Source organism: Hyalella azteca, unplaced genomic scaffold, assembly GCF_000764305.2.
Source record: "Hyalella azteca isolate HAZT.00-mixed unplaced genomic scaffold, Hazt_2.0.2 contig15126, whole genome shotgun sequence".
Classification (NCBI taxonomy): Eukaryota; Metazoa; Arthropoda; class Malacostraca; order Amphipoda; family Hyalellidae; genus Hyalella; species Hyalella azteca.
The window spans coordinates 73,566-90,004 of record NW_025944987.1 but is presented as its reverse complement, the minus strand read 5'-3'; the positions used below and the strand labels follow the sequence as shown (position 1 = coordinate 90,004).

The following is a 16,439-nucleotide window of genomic DNA, read 5'->3' as shown; positions in this document are numbered from 1 at the left end:
TAAGTGAAATGTGTGATACACTAATATAATATAATTATTAAATTATTTGTTCCTTCAGCGAGCGGCAGTATTCACGATATTTTGTCAATCACCAGCTACAGGGTGACACAAAAAAAACAGAGCTCATAAAAAGTTGAATAATTTCCACAATACTCAAGTAATCCTGTTATTTGTTTCAGATTCATTAAGAAGACGGATTGATCTAAGAGTCTACCACGTGTGAGCTTCGAGATGCCTTGGACTACAGAGCAAAAGACATTTGCAGTTGAGACATATTTTCGGCTTGAATTTTTGTTTCAAACTGAATAAAATTTCAGGAGTTATAAGACTTTTAGTGAGCTCTGTTTTTTTTGTGTCACCCTGTAGATTGTTGGAAACATTATTGCAGAATTTCATATCCAGAGGAAACTCAAGAAGGCATAAAAGAATAATTATTCCAATGGATTATTTATGAATTTGACTTGTTTAGCAAACAAACTTTCTGAATTCATCGCGTTCACAGATCATTGAATCTTTATTTATCGATTACTTGGTATTAATTGCGCTTATTATCAAAAACAACTCCACGAACTACGAAATGTGATATTTTGAATGAAATCGTTTTTCTCTTGATTTTCTGGAGTCGATTATTGTGAAAAATGGAAGTTCCAGTAAACGTGCAATTTTTTCATGAGGATTTAATATCGTAAAACTTTGGCTTGCACTTCTTAGGCACTCGAGTCTTTACTTCATAGACGAAAGAATCCATTAACTTTCACTGAGACGACACTATATAAATGCACCATCTCACGTGATGATTTTCGTGCGATGCTAGGTACCTTTTACAATATCATTTTCCTAACGCCGGTAACTAAATTCTTTTAGTCTACATTGTGCCTGGTAATGTACTTACCTCAAATAGTGAACCGAAGCAATGACAAAGCAAAAAATTTTAAATTGCTACATATTTTTAAGTATTATTACCATCGAAATTTCATGCTCCTATTAAGCTATTATACAGAGCATCTGACACATTAACTGATAATGAGATATTCAACTAACGGGTACTTAATTATACGTGGAAGCAAAAATTAATGAGGTTTACCTCAACCGCCACTTAATAACATTAAGCAAAACAAATTACTTAAAAGTAAATTATCTGCCATATATGAATCTCACCCATGCTGGTATCTCACTAATGTAACTAATACATGTTTATGTTCTTCTTGTGTTGCAAGCTCACTTGGCTGTTATCGCTGTTATCCCTGTTGCGAACTCACTTGTCTGTTATCGCTGTTTTATCCCTGTCGCGAACTCACTTGTCTGTTATCGCTGTTTTATCCCTGTTGCGAACTCACTTGGCTGTTATCGCTGTTTTATCCCTGTCGCAAACTCACTTGTCTGTTATCGCTGTTTTATCCCAGTTTCGAACTCACTTGGCTGTTATCGCTGTTTTATACCTGTTCTGAACTCACTTGTCTGTTATCGCTGTTTTATCCCTGTTTCGAGCTCACTTGGCTGTTATCGCTGTTTTATCCCTGTTTCGAACTCACTTGTCTGTTATCGCTGTTATCCCTGTTAACTCACTTGGCTGTTATCGCTGTTATCCCTGTTGCGAACTCACTTGGCTGTTATCGCTGTTATCCCTGTTGCTAACTCACTTGGCTGTTATCGCTGTTATCCCTGTTGCGAACTCACTTGGCTGTTATCGCTGTTATCCCTGTTGCGAACTCACTTGTCTGTTATCACTGTTTTATCCCTGTCGCGAGCTCACTTGTTTGTTATCGCTGCATTATACCTGTTGCGAACTCACTTGGTTGTTATCGCTGTTATCCCTGTTGCTAACTCACTTGGCTGTTATCGGCACCCCAGACAGGAACTGACGTACGTCGGTCTTGGGATTCTTGACGATGGCTTTTCTCTCCATTTTCTGACACTTGCGCAGTAGCACCAGCCCGGCCACCACGTCCGAGGGAACCACGTCCAAATCGCGGAAAAATTCGCTCAGCAGCCGCGCTATGTCACCAAATGAATTCTGGGGATTTGAAAATTCTCATGAAGTCTGAGAATTTGTTTGCGTGTTCGACAATCATTCGCATGCACTGCAATCATTCTTCAGGGGTTTAACAATATCTGCTCTTATTTTTTCGTTTAATAGAAGGTTAAATACAAGCTTTATATCTAATTAATTTGATACAGATAATTTCATATTCCGTCAACGCAAATTTTTAAATGGTTTTCATTATCGTGGAATCATACGTGAGGTCTGTTCTAGAGTATCCCTATGCTGTAATTAAAACAATGATACGAAAGCTATTAAAACAGTCTCTTCTGCTAATACAATTACACAATAAAACATATTAGTGACACACACATATTAGTGTAGTGATCACATATTAGTGATCACGCAGGTCAATTTTCAAAAGTGTAGTAAATATTTTCTGTTACCATTATAAGTTGCATACCAACTCAAGTATAATATTGCCATTTGAGGGGAAAATATTGCATCGCGTGCCTTGGCTAATAAGGGCTTGGCTACTACTCTCTCAAAACTCCCTGTCTTCGCTAGTAACGATCGGCTATTGTGTTTCTTCACGTTAAAGTTTTTTGTTTGCAAGAGCTCCGTAACAGATACTGCCCTAAGAAAGAACTGACTTTTAATATTCATCCTCAACGTCTGCATCGCATCCGTAAAGTTAGCGATAGAAAAGCCTTGAAATTTTGCGGTCGAACTTTTTTCGAAGTTAATTAACGGCAGCAACAATTCTGAGGCGCCAGCAACCAAGATCTGGTGTTGGGATATCACGTGTTGCGTGGCGTGGCAGTTCTCCGTAGTAGTGAAACATGATTCAAATGTTAACCTGTGCAAATTAAGTACTTAATATAAAATTATTACTGAAATTATTTAAGTTTTACTTTAGGGAAGGTATTTAAGAGCTCATCGCATTATAACGCGCTGATGTTCTCAGCGATTAAAAAATAGAAAACCGAAATACTTATAATTCTGAATAATTTTTATTAACGCAATACGAACTCAATTCGTATCAATTCTCAATTGATACGAATACGAGTTTCGTATTCTCAATTAAATTACAAGCTCAATTAAGAGATGATCGTGCAGCGATTTCCAGTACGGGTACAGAACGTCATATTTCACCATTTTCATCTAACGTAATTTAAATAGTTGATTGGCACACAATGGCCGCTACGTAATTGTGCGAGCGCTTGTCATGCAAGAATATTGAGATCTGAGACGTGCTCGTATCAATCACTGCAACACTCGCTTGTTGGTTCCGTCCTCGTCTGCCTAGAGTGACATGGGAGCTGACATTGGATTTGACTGAATTGGTACTAATCAACAAGAATTTTCTGAATCATATTGAACATATAGTATGTTTATGTCAATACTTTTAATATCCTGCTGGCTGTGTTTGTACAATGTGTACAATGATCGCTCGTGACAAACATTCTTCTATAATTACAGTGCGACGTATTGCGAGTGACTGGTTAGAGAAAAGTTAGTTTTACACTGACTTTTTAATGATGTTGGACATGTTTTAATAATGTTAGAATTGTGTGTTATCACAAATATTTTGTGGTATATCGGGTTACCTTATAATGCCTTTAAAATGATCGAGATATCTTCACCGAGAAGTGATAATTATTTCTAGCACATTATACGGCTACGGTAAACACACAAATTTATTGTTATTGATGATTTTTGACTCGGTTATGTTCAAAATAACGTAAGCTTGATTACTTCATTACTGTGTTCAATAAAACTAACGATCATTTCGGAATTTGTGATCGTTAATTAAACAGTTGTTACTATTTATATGATTACTTTCAATTTAGTTAGAAAAAAATCACGTTGAACATAAGATAGAATTAATTAGGATAAAAGGAATTCAAGTCTCGATATTGGAATACCTATTATAATTCAAATAATATTAAAATAAATTATTGAAATAAATTGAAATCCTCCTCATAAACGAGCATTACGCAGTTAATTCATTGTAACATTGAATGCTCAATTCTTGCACTTGTTTCTTAACTTGGGTTTTTAAGGGAGGGAATCTGTTACAATGCAGCTGTTGTTAAATGATTTTTATTTCAATTTTTCTCACCCTGTATGAGTCGCTTGTGTTGATGCAGCAGAACAATAGACGGCATCGCTGGTCCCAGCTGTCCTGATACGCCTTCATCACTTTTCTGAACACATACAAAGGTCGATGAGGGCAGAGAGAATAATAATTAGTGCCAACGTCAGTTAATTAATATTAGATGGCAGAATAAGTTTGTTTAAACACGGGTGGTTAGTGACCAGAGAATTCATTGATTTAGAATTTCAGGATCGAATGATATTCTTCAGATGATGTTGATCAATATCGTCTTGTCAATCAATGAAGTCTCTGGTCATTAAGCGCCTGTGTTTAAACAAATTCAGTTAATATACATGAATGAGTCAAAGAAATTTCATCCCAAATATTCCATTGAAATACTGTGCTGGTTTAGAATTAATTGTCGTGAATTCAATTTGAGTAATATATTTTTAAAATGGCAAAATAAATCTTCCGTCAATCAAAACAAATATTACTCTTGCATGCAAGTTAAATTTAAACTATCAGTGTTTTTAATTGCTTTTAGCAACGACACATGGAATTCCGTTCTCGACATTCGTTGATGCGATCACGATCCACCATACGCGTACAGTGACCTTGAATCGTAATAATTTTGAGTAATTTGCAGACATAGCGACACTAATATAATTATTCTATAGAATCATCAACCAGTATTTATTTCTAAGCTATTGATCAACCACGGCCTACTCTAGGTTGTCGGTGGCAGCCATCAAAACCTGTGGTGTGGTCCAATACTTCAGAAGCACGTCAGATCCGCGCTGATTGCAAGCTTATGCTAAATACCTCCAACTAAATTACTGGCTACGGTGCGGCTCTCCGCCTCCTTGATTAGTCTGTGCGCTTCAAGGACTCTCTCGAGTTCAAAGTTGGAACTTTTTCAGACAAATGAGGATTCTGCATGCATTCGCTAGTCTAGAAGAGGAGTTAAATTGAACGCATGATTAAAAGTTCCCCTTGCTGTCTCACTACAGTGAGAATAAAATAAATGTAAGGTTTGTTTCTTTTTTAAAAAAATTTGGAGTTCAGTCACTAAAAATGAAAAAAAATACTAAAATGTTATTGCCAAAGTCCAGTATGAAAAATAATCGTCATCCTCTTGCTGTCACAATATGTGCATGGTAACAGGGCTAAATTTTGCTATACTGATATTCATCCTCGAAATTTTTTCTACTCATATTCGATGACAAATGCGCGTACTTTTTTATTCAATTGGCTGGCGTAGAATTACTTTTTTACTTGTAGTTTTTTTTTTAATTTGATGTTTAATTTACCAATTTATTCGATAAAGTCAATAATGATACATAATACTCGTATATGTTTGAATCAACGTTCACCTATCTTTTAAATTAAATCAATGTTTACTGACCTTTTATTCACCATTTGTCAGGATTACGTACTGATGAAGAATAAAGTACTAATGAAATTTAGACACCAGAAAAAAATGTAAAAATTGATTCTGTGTATAATCCTTCTCCTAAGTCAAACCGTTTAACTTGAAGAGTCAAAACTGTGCAAACCTTCATTACTGTGCAAACCATCATAACTGTGCAAACCTTCATAACCGTGCAAACCTTCATAACTGTGCAAACCTTCATAACTGTGTAAACCTTCATATCCTTCATAACTATACAAACCTTCATAACTGTGCAAACCATCATAACTGTGCAAACCTTCATAACCGTGCAAACCTTCATAATTGTGCAAACCTTCATAAAACCTGGAATAAATAGTCGCCAGAAGCCTACAATATCAATTGCCGAGGCTCAGCGAACGTCGCTGAGAGCGAACCTGTGTCTCCAGTTGCGGTTGGCGTTGCCAGACGTGCATCTGCTACGCTTGGTCTTGACATCTTGACCGGAGTCGGTGCGCTTGGCAGGGAAGTGACGCGTGGACCGCTGGTATCTCTTCATCTTGACCCACGAACGCCCTGCTGCGTCGAACGTGCAGCACACGGTGAGGAAAACCGACAGCAGCACACACCAGTTGCACACCACGATGCCTGTAATGTAACGTGTCATGGGAGGGGGTGTCAGTTGCATACCACGATGCCTGTAATGCAACGTGTCATGGGAAGGAGTGTCAGTTGCACACCACGATGCCTGTAATGCAACGTGCCATGGGAGGGAGTGTCAGTTGCATACCACGATGCCTGTAATGCAACGTGTCATGGGAGGGAGTGTCAGTTGCATACCACGATGCCTGTAATGCAACGTGCCATGGGAGGGAGAATCAGTTGCATACCACGATGCCTGTAATGCAACGAGTCATGGAGGGAGTGCCAGTTGCATACCACGATGCTCGTAATGCAGCGTATCATGGGATAAGTGCTATGTTGTAATGCAACGAGTCATGTCTGTATAACAGCTGACTCATGAGACGACAAGTTTTCGACAATTTGATAAAAAATTGTCCTCCAGAAGCACTTTCAACTGACAAAGTACCAGTTGCATAACATAATGTCACACATAACGCAAAAATGTCGTGAACAGATCGATTGTATCACTAGAATCCTGTGTTAGTCAGACAAACTGTTTGGAAAGCAAGGTAATACTCTTCCTACACTGCAAGAAGAAGACCAGAAGACTTTTGTAAAAACTCGAACTAAAATTATTGAAATGTCATAGAAACTGTGGAAAAAGCTACTGTTAATCTTGAACACCTACAAGGAAACTGAAAGATGATTAACTTAAGTTATGAATAGAACTAACTGGATACATAATTTAAAAATATTATGTTCATGTGTCAAACAAGTTTCTAGATTAGCTTTGGTTTTGTTTCATGGAAAATAGACCATGAGTTCCTCAAAATATGCGTTAGATGGCAAGTTAAATATTAGATTTTCCTCTTGGTACCCGTCAAATGGAGGTGGTTCTTATGTTGATGGAACTATATTTTGGATTAAAATCATTTTTTCCGAACCCTAAATATAGGCAGCAAAATGAAAATAGTTTTCATATTAGTCCGAATAAATGATAGATAAATTTGATGGAGATGTCATATAAAGATAATGAAATATTTTTTGTAATTACCGTAGACTAAATTGAAATTCTTTAATCTTGATTAATCCGAGTTAAACGCTTGTTGCAACCATGAATATCAAGTCATTGAAGGATTATGTTTTACTTTTTGGTACACCTTTTTCCAGAATATTTTCTCACGATATCCATGTGATGAAGCATATATTGGCATAGAAAGAAGCATTTATCCTCCGCTAATGTATTTATGCGATTGCATGTCCCAGGAGATGTCGATAAATCACCTCGTAAGAAGAGGCTCACTGAAGATCACTAATGTGTTTTTGCTCGAGCCAAAACATAGTCTGTAATCTTCCAGTATGCATTACAAAAGAAGTGAAAAAACATGATGGCATTTAACTCTTTCTATCTCCAAGGTATATCAAAATTTTATGGCCTTAAACAAAAACCAATGAAAAATATTTCATTTAGGTATTTTCTGGCATACTTCATTTAACATCATTTCATTTTTGAAGGCAGTGTATCATATAACCTCCGCAAAATTATTAACTCATAATAAAATCTTTCAATATATGAAGACAAATATTAATTATTTTCCCATACGATTACCACACCGTATATTTTAATAAAAATATAATTAGTTCATTCTGTGGCATTCTTGATCAGTTGAACGTATGAAATTAGTGACCTCAACAAATTCTTTATCATCGAGGATTTTGGAATAGCGAGTAATCACTTCAGGCTTACTAATTCACTCTAAAATTCCCGATAGAGATAAAAATGTCCATCAAGATACATGGGCGGTGCGCAGAGCGAGCACTCTATGCCATCTTATTACATGATGGCAACAGCTTTAGTGACACAAATGCAACAATTTGGTGCGAGAACGAAAATGGTGAGAAATAATGGAAAGGCCACTAGAAAAGTACGCCTCGACAGCAAACGTACGCTGCTCACTTGTCCAATGCATAGTGGCAACTGACTAGACGGGACACAAACAAGCTGAAATACTTCCACACCCAAGTACTTCCTTTCTCACAATATCTGGCTGCTTGGCATGAAATACAAAACAGGAAGTTTCCGTGAATCATTCGTACTTTTAGTATTTATTTATCTTTCATTCTTCATTATAAAAAAATTTTCTCCAGATGTATGACTTCCTAAAATGAGAATGTTATTTCATCGAGCAAGTTTCATTGCTTCAGTTCCCATTTACTACACAAAATGCTTCGTTGTTGCGAACTCCATGTTAGTCCATATTTGGCGTCCATTAAATTGGATAATTTAATTTTGTTGAGCTTGAACGCTGACAGCCTTCAAACGCCTGTAAAATTATATCGTATTGATGGAAAAAATTTTGCATTTTCTAAATAAATAAACTGGTAAAAAATCGCAAATCGGATTGAAATAATAAATGATAATTATGCAGTTTCATGGATTAATGCATTTGCATTAATTTGTGTAATCGGATCAAAATAATTAATAATTAATGCATTTGTTTCGATTAATGCACTGCGGATCGGTTAATATTAGAGTGTGTTTTTCAGACAATCGTTCCTCTCACGTGTTAGAATAAAAAGCTTATAAAAAATTCGCGGCTTATAGGCAATAAGGTTTGGTAGCATTTACATAGGATGAATATTTTTTAATTTATTTTTTTTAGTTAATCTTGAGAACACCAGAAATCGCAAATGTGATACGGGCACTTCATAGTTGATTATCAATCTACAATAACCAAGAGCAGTATATTAATCAATGTTGTCTTCCAGTTCCATTACTAAGCCATTAGTCAATCTGGGTTCTCTTTCAATCAGACATTTTTGTGAACGGGCGTTCAGATAAACAGAAACACCGACCAAGAATGACGTCGCGGGCCCGGTTGTGAGTGCAGGCTTGGTAGTGTCGAGCCAGCCACACCACGCCCAGAATTACCCACACCAGCTCCCCGGTCAGCAATACTGTCGGGGGAGGAAGTAGAAATCTTAATGAAAAGTGGCAAGACACCTAACACAAGCGAATAACACAAGCGAATAATAGGCGACAAGTAAATAATAGACAAGTGAATAATAGGCTACTTAAAAATAAGGGGAACATTTCATTTCATTACACTGACGAATAACACAGCCTGATAAATAAATTTAACTAATGACTCCTTAACACAAAATGCTACAGCTCAAAAACCTTAGTAGTGATGTAAAATATTGTGATGCTTGCTTTTATTTATCAGTTGTATGTTTCAATTAAATATCCTTGTGCGCTAGAGTGAATGTTGTCACAAAATCCTCGGATGGGAACTAGAAATTATGAATAATGAATGTCTTTACGATACGCAGTCTTCGGATCACGTATTGGCAGAATATGTTCACTAAGGATTTACACTTGCTATAAGAACGATTGAATTAATGTAATTCGAAAGAATTAATTTATGAAAGTCATCATTAAAATGCATAAGTTAATATCCTGTTAATATCTTACGCAAGGCAAACTTTTTCATGACCAATAAATGACATTCGACGAATAATTCATTAAATGAATAATATGAAAAATGGCCATATTCCCAATTATAATGTCCCGGAAAGCGTGGAACAGACTCAAACCATGGTAATATATAAAAATTTGACGCTTCGAGGTCATGGCCGGAGTTTGCACAAAGGAGGCCTATAAGAACACTTCAGACTCCTCCTATGACCTCTTGAGTGGCCCTTGGAGGCCCCCAGCAAACTGGCACTGAAAGCTTCATCCGCAGCCTGGCTGGCAAACACCACGAACTAACCATATTTCAGGCTCTCAATTTCTCTTCGCGGTTCCTGATGTTTGGACGGCTGCGAGTAATGCTTTGTGAATGTGAGAGATAAATGCGCCCTGAGAAGAAAAGGTTTGAGTTGCTCGGCAAAACGACTAGGGAGAAAGCAGCCTTGAATACAGAGGCAGAAAAGCTCGGAGACTTTCGCTTGAATATAAAGATCTGGGCAATGTTACGTTAAGCATGAGAGAAAATGCAGCTTTGATTATAAAGCTTCATTTCATGTTTTCTTGTAAACAAAATGATACGGGCTGAAATGAAAACCTAAAACAAAGCTCGAAAAGTTGACCTTCCTATTTCCTCACTCAGAAATGTTGTTATGGTTTTGACGAGGTACTCAGGATCAGCTATAGAATTAAATTGTATAAACAACACCGGAATCTAAGTAGAACAAAAATAAAATTTCGTTCAAGTGACGGTGACAGGGAAGAGCAACACAAAACATTTTTGGGGAGGTCCCAGCTCCGATGAATCGGCTAAAAATTCCTTGAAGTTTGGTTAAATCCTCCCTTAATTAACTGGAATGAATTGGTCATCAATAATAATCAATCAATAAATAAAACATCGTCGATTCTCGGCGATTTCAAATCCATACACATAAAATATTATTGCTTCAATTATCCCAAGAAATAATATAATTGATCAATTTCTCTTTATTGATTTATATTATATCGACATTTACAGATCTAACGTTACTACGATCGCATAATATTTATATGAAATTTGATTGCTTGCATCACTCGCGGTATTTTCATTTGATCTCTTCCACTGATATGCTCGGTAAATAACAGTCCAAGAGTTCATCAGTATCATCATAAAATTTTCCGCTTGTCTAGATAAATGTTTTAAAATTAAACCCTGGTTGTGGTCGGGGCGAAAACAGGTCATGGACAAAAATTTTTTGTTCGAATTGACCATTATTCTTGTCTGTTGTCGCATGGCCCTCGTGGCTGGCGCTCGGTCATTTAAAATCAATTCGTCAGAGCGGAGGGCGCATCAACATCTCTCCTCTCACCCCTCGGGAGACCACTAAATGCTGTGCGGTTAATTACCACGACATATTATTTGTAGTTCAACACAATCATGAAACTTTCGGTAATATTAGTATAATTTTCCGGTCTTTTTATGCCATATTCCAGTTAAAATGAACCGTTATGACTGGGGAAATGATCGTAAATTATTTATAATGAATAACAGTACTTCAGGAACGATGCGAGAAATGTATTTCGTAAAGAAATGTCTTTCGTTCTTGTTGACCAAAATATCCGCCCTCCCAGAAATCCCTCACAGCGGTTGTGAAGGCACATCAGGACAGAGCAAAATATTTCCACCGCCTCATTTCCGTTCTCGTTTCCTGAATTACTTCGAGCGCTACGAAGAAATTTGCCAGATGATTTTATTGCTTCCGAGGCGTTTATCGTTGCCCCTACTCGCTAAAATCAGATCGTGCTTTACTTGAATGTCCACATATATAATAAAAACAAGATTGGCTATCAGCGGCTCATGACTTTTACTTGGGGAAAAAATTGGCTTATCGTTATAGAGGCGGCCAGAAGCTTTTTCCGCGAGCACTGCGTGGAAATGGGTTCTAGAAAGGTCGGTCTGCTCAGCTATCTTAAGGATCGATCTCGTTCGACGAGGTTGCAGGCTCCGAAATATCGAAATTTCCTTCATCAAAGGATGCGCTACACTGCTCCGGAAGACATTTTAAGAGAAGAATTTTTGAAGGAAATTGCGAAAACAAGATTTGAAATGAGATACCTACTCTCCGTTGAGAGCAGAGCTGCTTGCTTCTTGGACGGCTCGGTAGGGACTTTCTGTTAATATTTGTGACAGTATCATGGATACATGCATTGAGGATTCATATTAAATGATTCCTCGTTGTTTCCTTGAGGGAGGGTGCTAAGCTTACTGTAAATGCTTGGCCATATATAGTCCTACAATCACCGAACGTTATTTCCTTCCGAGTCACTCAACTGAATGGACAAATTTGCGACCTCTATTTTCCAAATTTTCATATTCCTTATGAAAACTTTTATTCTCTGTCATAATGCCTTCCAAAAACTTTTCACGATAATATGTGCAATAGTTGAATATGCAAAAAATAATGAACCTAGATCATTAAAATGAATATTTTTCAATAGCTTTTAGGACTATTGTACGAATTTTAGCTCAATAACAGAATATTTGTGCATGAATTTCATGAAGAATATTAAGTGTACTAGTATTTACAGGTCGCATAAAAGAACTTATGAGCAAAAATAGTTAAAAAAATTGTGCTGGACACAAAATATTTTACATTTTTTCTTTTATATTGATTCCCATTTGTTATCGTTACTTCAAACGATGCATAACAGGAGTGTCCTGGTAGCTGGAAGTGAATAATAAGATCTACTTAATTAATATGACTCATCATTTTGTTACCCCGAGTGCATATCTCTCATCTATTACATATCATCTATTAATGCATTTGAATTTGAGTTAAGTGCGCATTTTCAATAAAAATTTTGTGAGAAATTTTACACCGCAACTTTCACTCCAGCGCCAAAAATAATATTGCTAAATTACTTTGCAACTCCATCGTACCTACATACAATACAAAAATATGTTAAAATAAAATGAACGAGAGAATACCACTTGAGAATAAAATCTAAAAGTGAACTACCGTATAAAGTAATGAAACATCGAGAACTTCGATATTCGCAAGAAAGACAAGAATATTTCTCACTACTTTTATTGTTGCTGTATTTAACCGTCCTCCTCTTCACATTTTCTAGAAACTTGATTGTTGTTCTTGAACTAGCGCTCCGACATCATTTTCAACATTGAGTGCAGACCACGGTAATCTTAATGAACCCTGGCTGAGAAGCTACTTCAATGCTGAATTTACAAAGCTTTCCATGTAATAAATACTTTCTGTCCTTTCTATTCATAGTTAATAATATATGAGTAATAATCATCAGTGAGAGGTATATATCGGTCCACTTCGGCGCGGCTAAAATCTGCAGATAAACTGAAAATGTAATTCCTTTACATGCCATCGCACAGTTAACTCATTTTTCGCTGTAAATATTGGTAAATATTGGCACTCTGCTATTTACTAATGATCAATAATTATTTAATAATTAATAATATCTTCTTAGTCCGTTAGAACATCCAGTATTATGTATCCTCGCAGTCAGACCGCAATTCTACTGACACCTGAACGCTTATTGTCGCGACTCCCATATATATTTAGAAATAACAAAATTTTTCAATTGGCATGATGTATGAAAATTAGTTCCTCTAGTTAAGCCCCATTCAGAATGTCTCCTCGGCCCCTATAGTGAAGCGTCTAGTTCTGGAACATCTAGTCTAGCCTGAAGTTGTAAAAGGAATATTTCTAAAAACATGAAATTTCATTCCAAGTACGAAGCGGAGACTACTATAAAAACATGGAAAAAATGCCCTATTGTGCTCGTCATGTCCGTCCATCCGTCCGTCTGTCTGTCCGTGACTTCAGGTTTTCGTCGATTCTGAGAAAAATGCGCTCTCTGTCACTCACTGCATTGAGTACAGAGTTATATTTTTTATATTGAAGCCGGATAGTGTATCGTTACACATTTATCTGAATTGACAAGAAGAATTATGAGAAAAGATAAAGAGAAATGATTTTTTCTACCTAGCCGGACGTAGAGAAGATACTGCATGGACGCCCGAGGCTCAGGATCAAGGATGGTGCCTCGCATGGCGACGTACGCGATGAAGGCCTCGACGATGATACAGGATGACAGCAGCACGAAGTATCCTATGAGGTGTTCCTTGAGTTCCCCCCAGCATCCTGACACGTCCTTGCCTCCCCCCATCACGCCATATATCACGGAGACCACCACCAGCCTGGCGACAGATATGCAGTATATTAGCAATTTAAACTTTTATTGTCGATAATGAAAGTTGGTGGCACGAACGGAGCTCAAACAATAGAAAGAAATATCAGAATTACAGGTTTTAAGTTATTGTTTAATTATTAATTATAAGAAGACACATCTTAGACACACTATTCAACAATAATTAATTCGTTTAACTTAAATAGGTAAAATATAAGCTACTTTTTAACAATAAATATGAATACTGTTGCTTGAATTGCATAATAAAAAGTAGCAAGAAATTTCAGTTACGCAACGATAGTACGTGCTTCGAGTAGCCATAACCTGACAATCAAATATTGTTCATGGCCGCAGCATTCCTTCTCCAGATCAACGAAGGAGTCATAAAGGCTATGCTCGCGCCTCTTTGCAGGATTGCCGGAACGTAGGAGTAGGAGCTATAAAAAATTATGGTAACGATTCTTTGCAGGATTGCCGGAACGTAGGAGTAGGAGCCGTAAGAAGTAACGGTAGCGCTACTTTTCAGGATTGCCGGAACGTAGGAGTAAGAGTTATCAAAAATTATGATCACCATTCTTTGCAGGATTGCCGGACCGTAGAAGTAAGAGCTATAAAAAATTATGGTCACGATTCTTTGCAGGATTGCCGGAACGTAGGAGTAGGAGCATAAGAAGTAATGGTAGCGCTATTTACAGGATTGCTGGAATTCGAAGGAGTAGGAGGCATAAGAATTCATGGTCATTCTTCTTTGCCGGATTGTCAAAAAGTAGTAATAATAAAAAATTGAAGAAGTTGTGGTCACGCTTCTGTGCAAACTCTTCGGCTTTTAGATTCGTCAAGTTTTCCCGCAGCAATAGTTTACTCGGAATTTGTTTTGCTGAAAAGAAAACACGTAAATTTTTCATTTAGTTTGCTGGTAAAATTATTTCGGAAATAAATTTTTGAATAATATGTTGTGTAAATTCATATGAGACGCTTAATAATCGTTTATTTTTAATATAATAATTCATCCAGTTTTTACAAGCAAAGTTTATTTGAGAAGTGCCCTCTTTTGAATAAAATTAACCATAAAAGTTTTATTTTGCCACAGTAAAACCTATTTGTTTTTTACACTTCCTATTTCTTTTCTTTATCAATTTTTTCGTTGTTAATCAAGAGTTCTAGGAATTAATTAGAGCTCATACCTAATCTCTGAGCCATCAATACGCAATTAGAGGAAAATACGCAATTAGATTACTGCGCTGGAATGTATCCTCCACTTCCGAACGAGAGCCTACCTTGCTGTAATTTATGCAGCCAGCCTTCAAAACAACTCAGTTTGACCGAAAATAATCCAATCTGATGCTCCTGCTTGTGACGCTGGCATGCAAAATGAAGCTGGCAACCTCGACCACTTCGCTGCCGAGATCGATACGACAAATCTCGAATAGCGTCCAGAAGTGATCTTGTTCACAGAATTCCCTGACGAAAAGTCTTCGGTAAAAAATTTTCCGGCGCCTGGAATGCAATTAGAGTCACGAATTGTTTGCCTGTAAATTTACTAGAATATACTTTGCAAACGCTAGGAAATAATGTTCAATATGAATCTCGAATAGATCATACAGTTACTCAATTAGCATTTAAATCATTATAGTTCTGAGAAAATGCATAGAAATTTTAAGAATGAGTTTATTCGTAGCAAGAACTTGATTTGCACACAGTCTACTTAAACAGTACTAGAGTTCTTTAATTATAGAGAAGTTCAATTTACATGATTTCTCATTTTAACTGATCTTACTTATGAACTCATTACTGATCACATGGTTGAATATTATAATTTTAATCGTAAGGCGTTAGGTTACGTTTCTATTTTGTGCTGAAGTTTACGTGACCATTTTATGCGAGAGTTCATTTAAAGGGAAATTTTCTCCAAAAACCATTCATCTATTTAACAAATTTGGCCATGCCCAAAGTATTCTAGAAGAGGCACAGCAATGGCCACAAGTCGACTGAAAACAATATTTTCTTTTTCGAGGCCTACAGTCTTTCAATAACTGAAGAATATCCCAGGGAGTATTTAGACAATGCTCACTGGAAAAAAACGGTCAAATGGCCTTTCTGTACGAAACTTGGTGCAGGTCTTTCCGCATCACCTTCTCGTACGAATAGCATGGTTCTAAAATAATCCTATTGCAGGCAGCCCGCATCTGTTTTGTTTTGCTCACGACTCAACAGAGACAAAATAAGAGGTGCAGTTCTTTCCGTATCACCTTCTCGTACGAATAGCATGGTTTACATATAATCCTATTGCAAGCATGCCTGCTTTTCACTTGTATTGCTTATGACCCAAAGGGGAGGAACATATTTTCCTAGGAGCCGTCCCAACGAGATTGTTACCAAATGACTCCCTGAAAACTGTTCGTAGCCATGAAAGAATTGCGGCAAAATCTTGAAGAATAAGACTTCTCTGAAACTTTGTGTGGCTTCAGGACTCGAATTCTTTTCTTCGGTCTATACTCCAAGTTTTGAGGTGGTTTACTCAGACTATTTTATGGTGCAGACAAGTTAGGGATATTGTGAAGTCGAAACCAACTGATCTTCAAATATTACTGGATCTCATCAAACATGGTCATATTCAATGATCGATAAAATTAGGAGTGAGCAAGGCAATACAACATTTGAAATGATAAGCAAG

General features: G+C 36.9%; 1 protein-coding gene across 2 annotated transcripts in view; it reads right to left on the bottom strand.

Annotated features, from left to right (window-relative positions):
• LOC108679611 (diacylglycerol lipase-alpha) overlaps positions 1-16,439 on the bottom strand; it is a 59,303-nt gene that overhangs the window by 17,763 nt on the left and 25,101 nt on the right. For both annotated transcript variants that reach the window (XM_018168265.2, XM_047884312.1), the window contains exons 2-6: positions 13,561-13,775; positions 8,953-9,054; positions 5,910-6,120; positions 4,107-4,191; positions 1,830-2,014 (exon numbers count right to left, since the gene is read on the bottom strand). In XM_018168265.2, the coding sequence (XP_018023754.1) occupies positions 1,830-2,014; positions 4,107-4,191; positions 5,910-6,120; positions 8,953-9,054; positions 13,561-13,775 (798 nt within the window). The remainder of the gene's footprint in view (positions 1-1,829; positions 2,015-4,106; positions 4,192-5,909; positions 6,121-8,952; positions 9,055-13,560; positions 13,776-16,439) is intronic.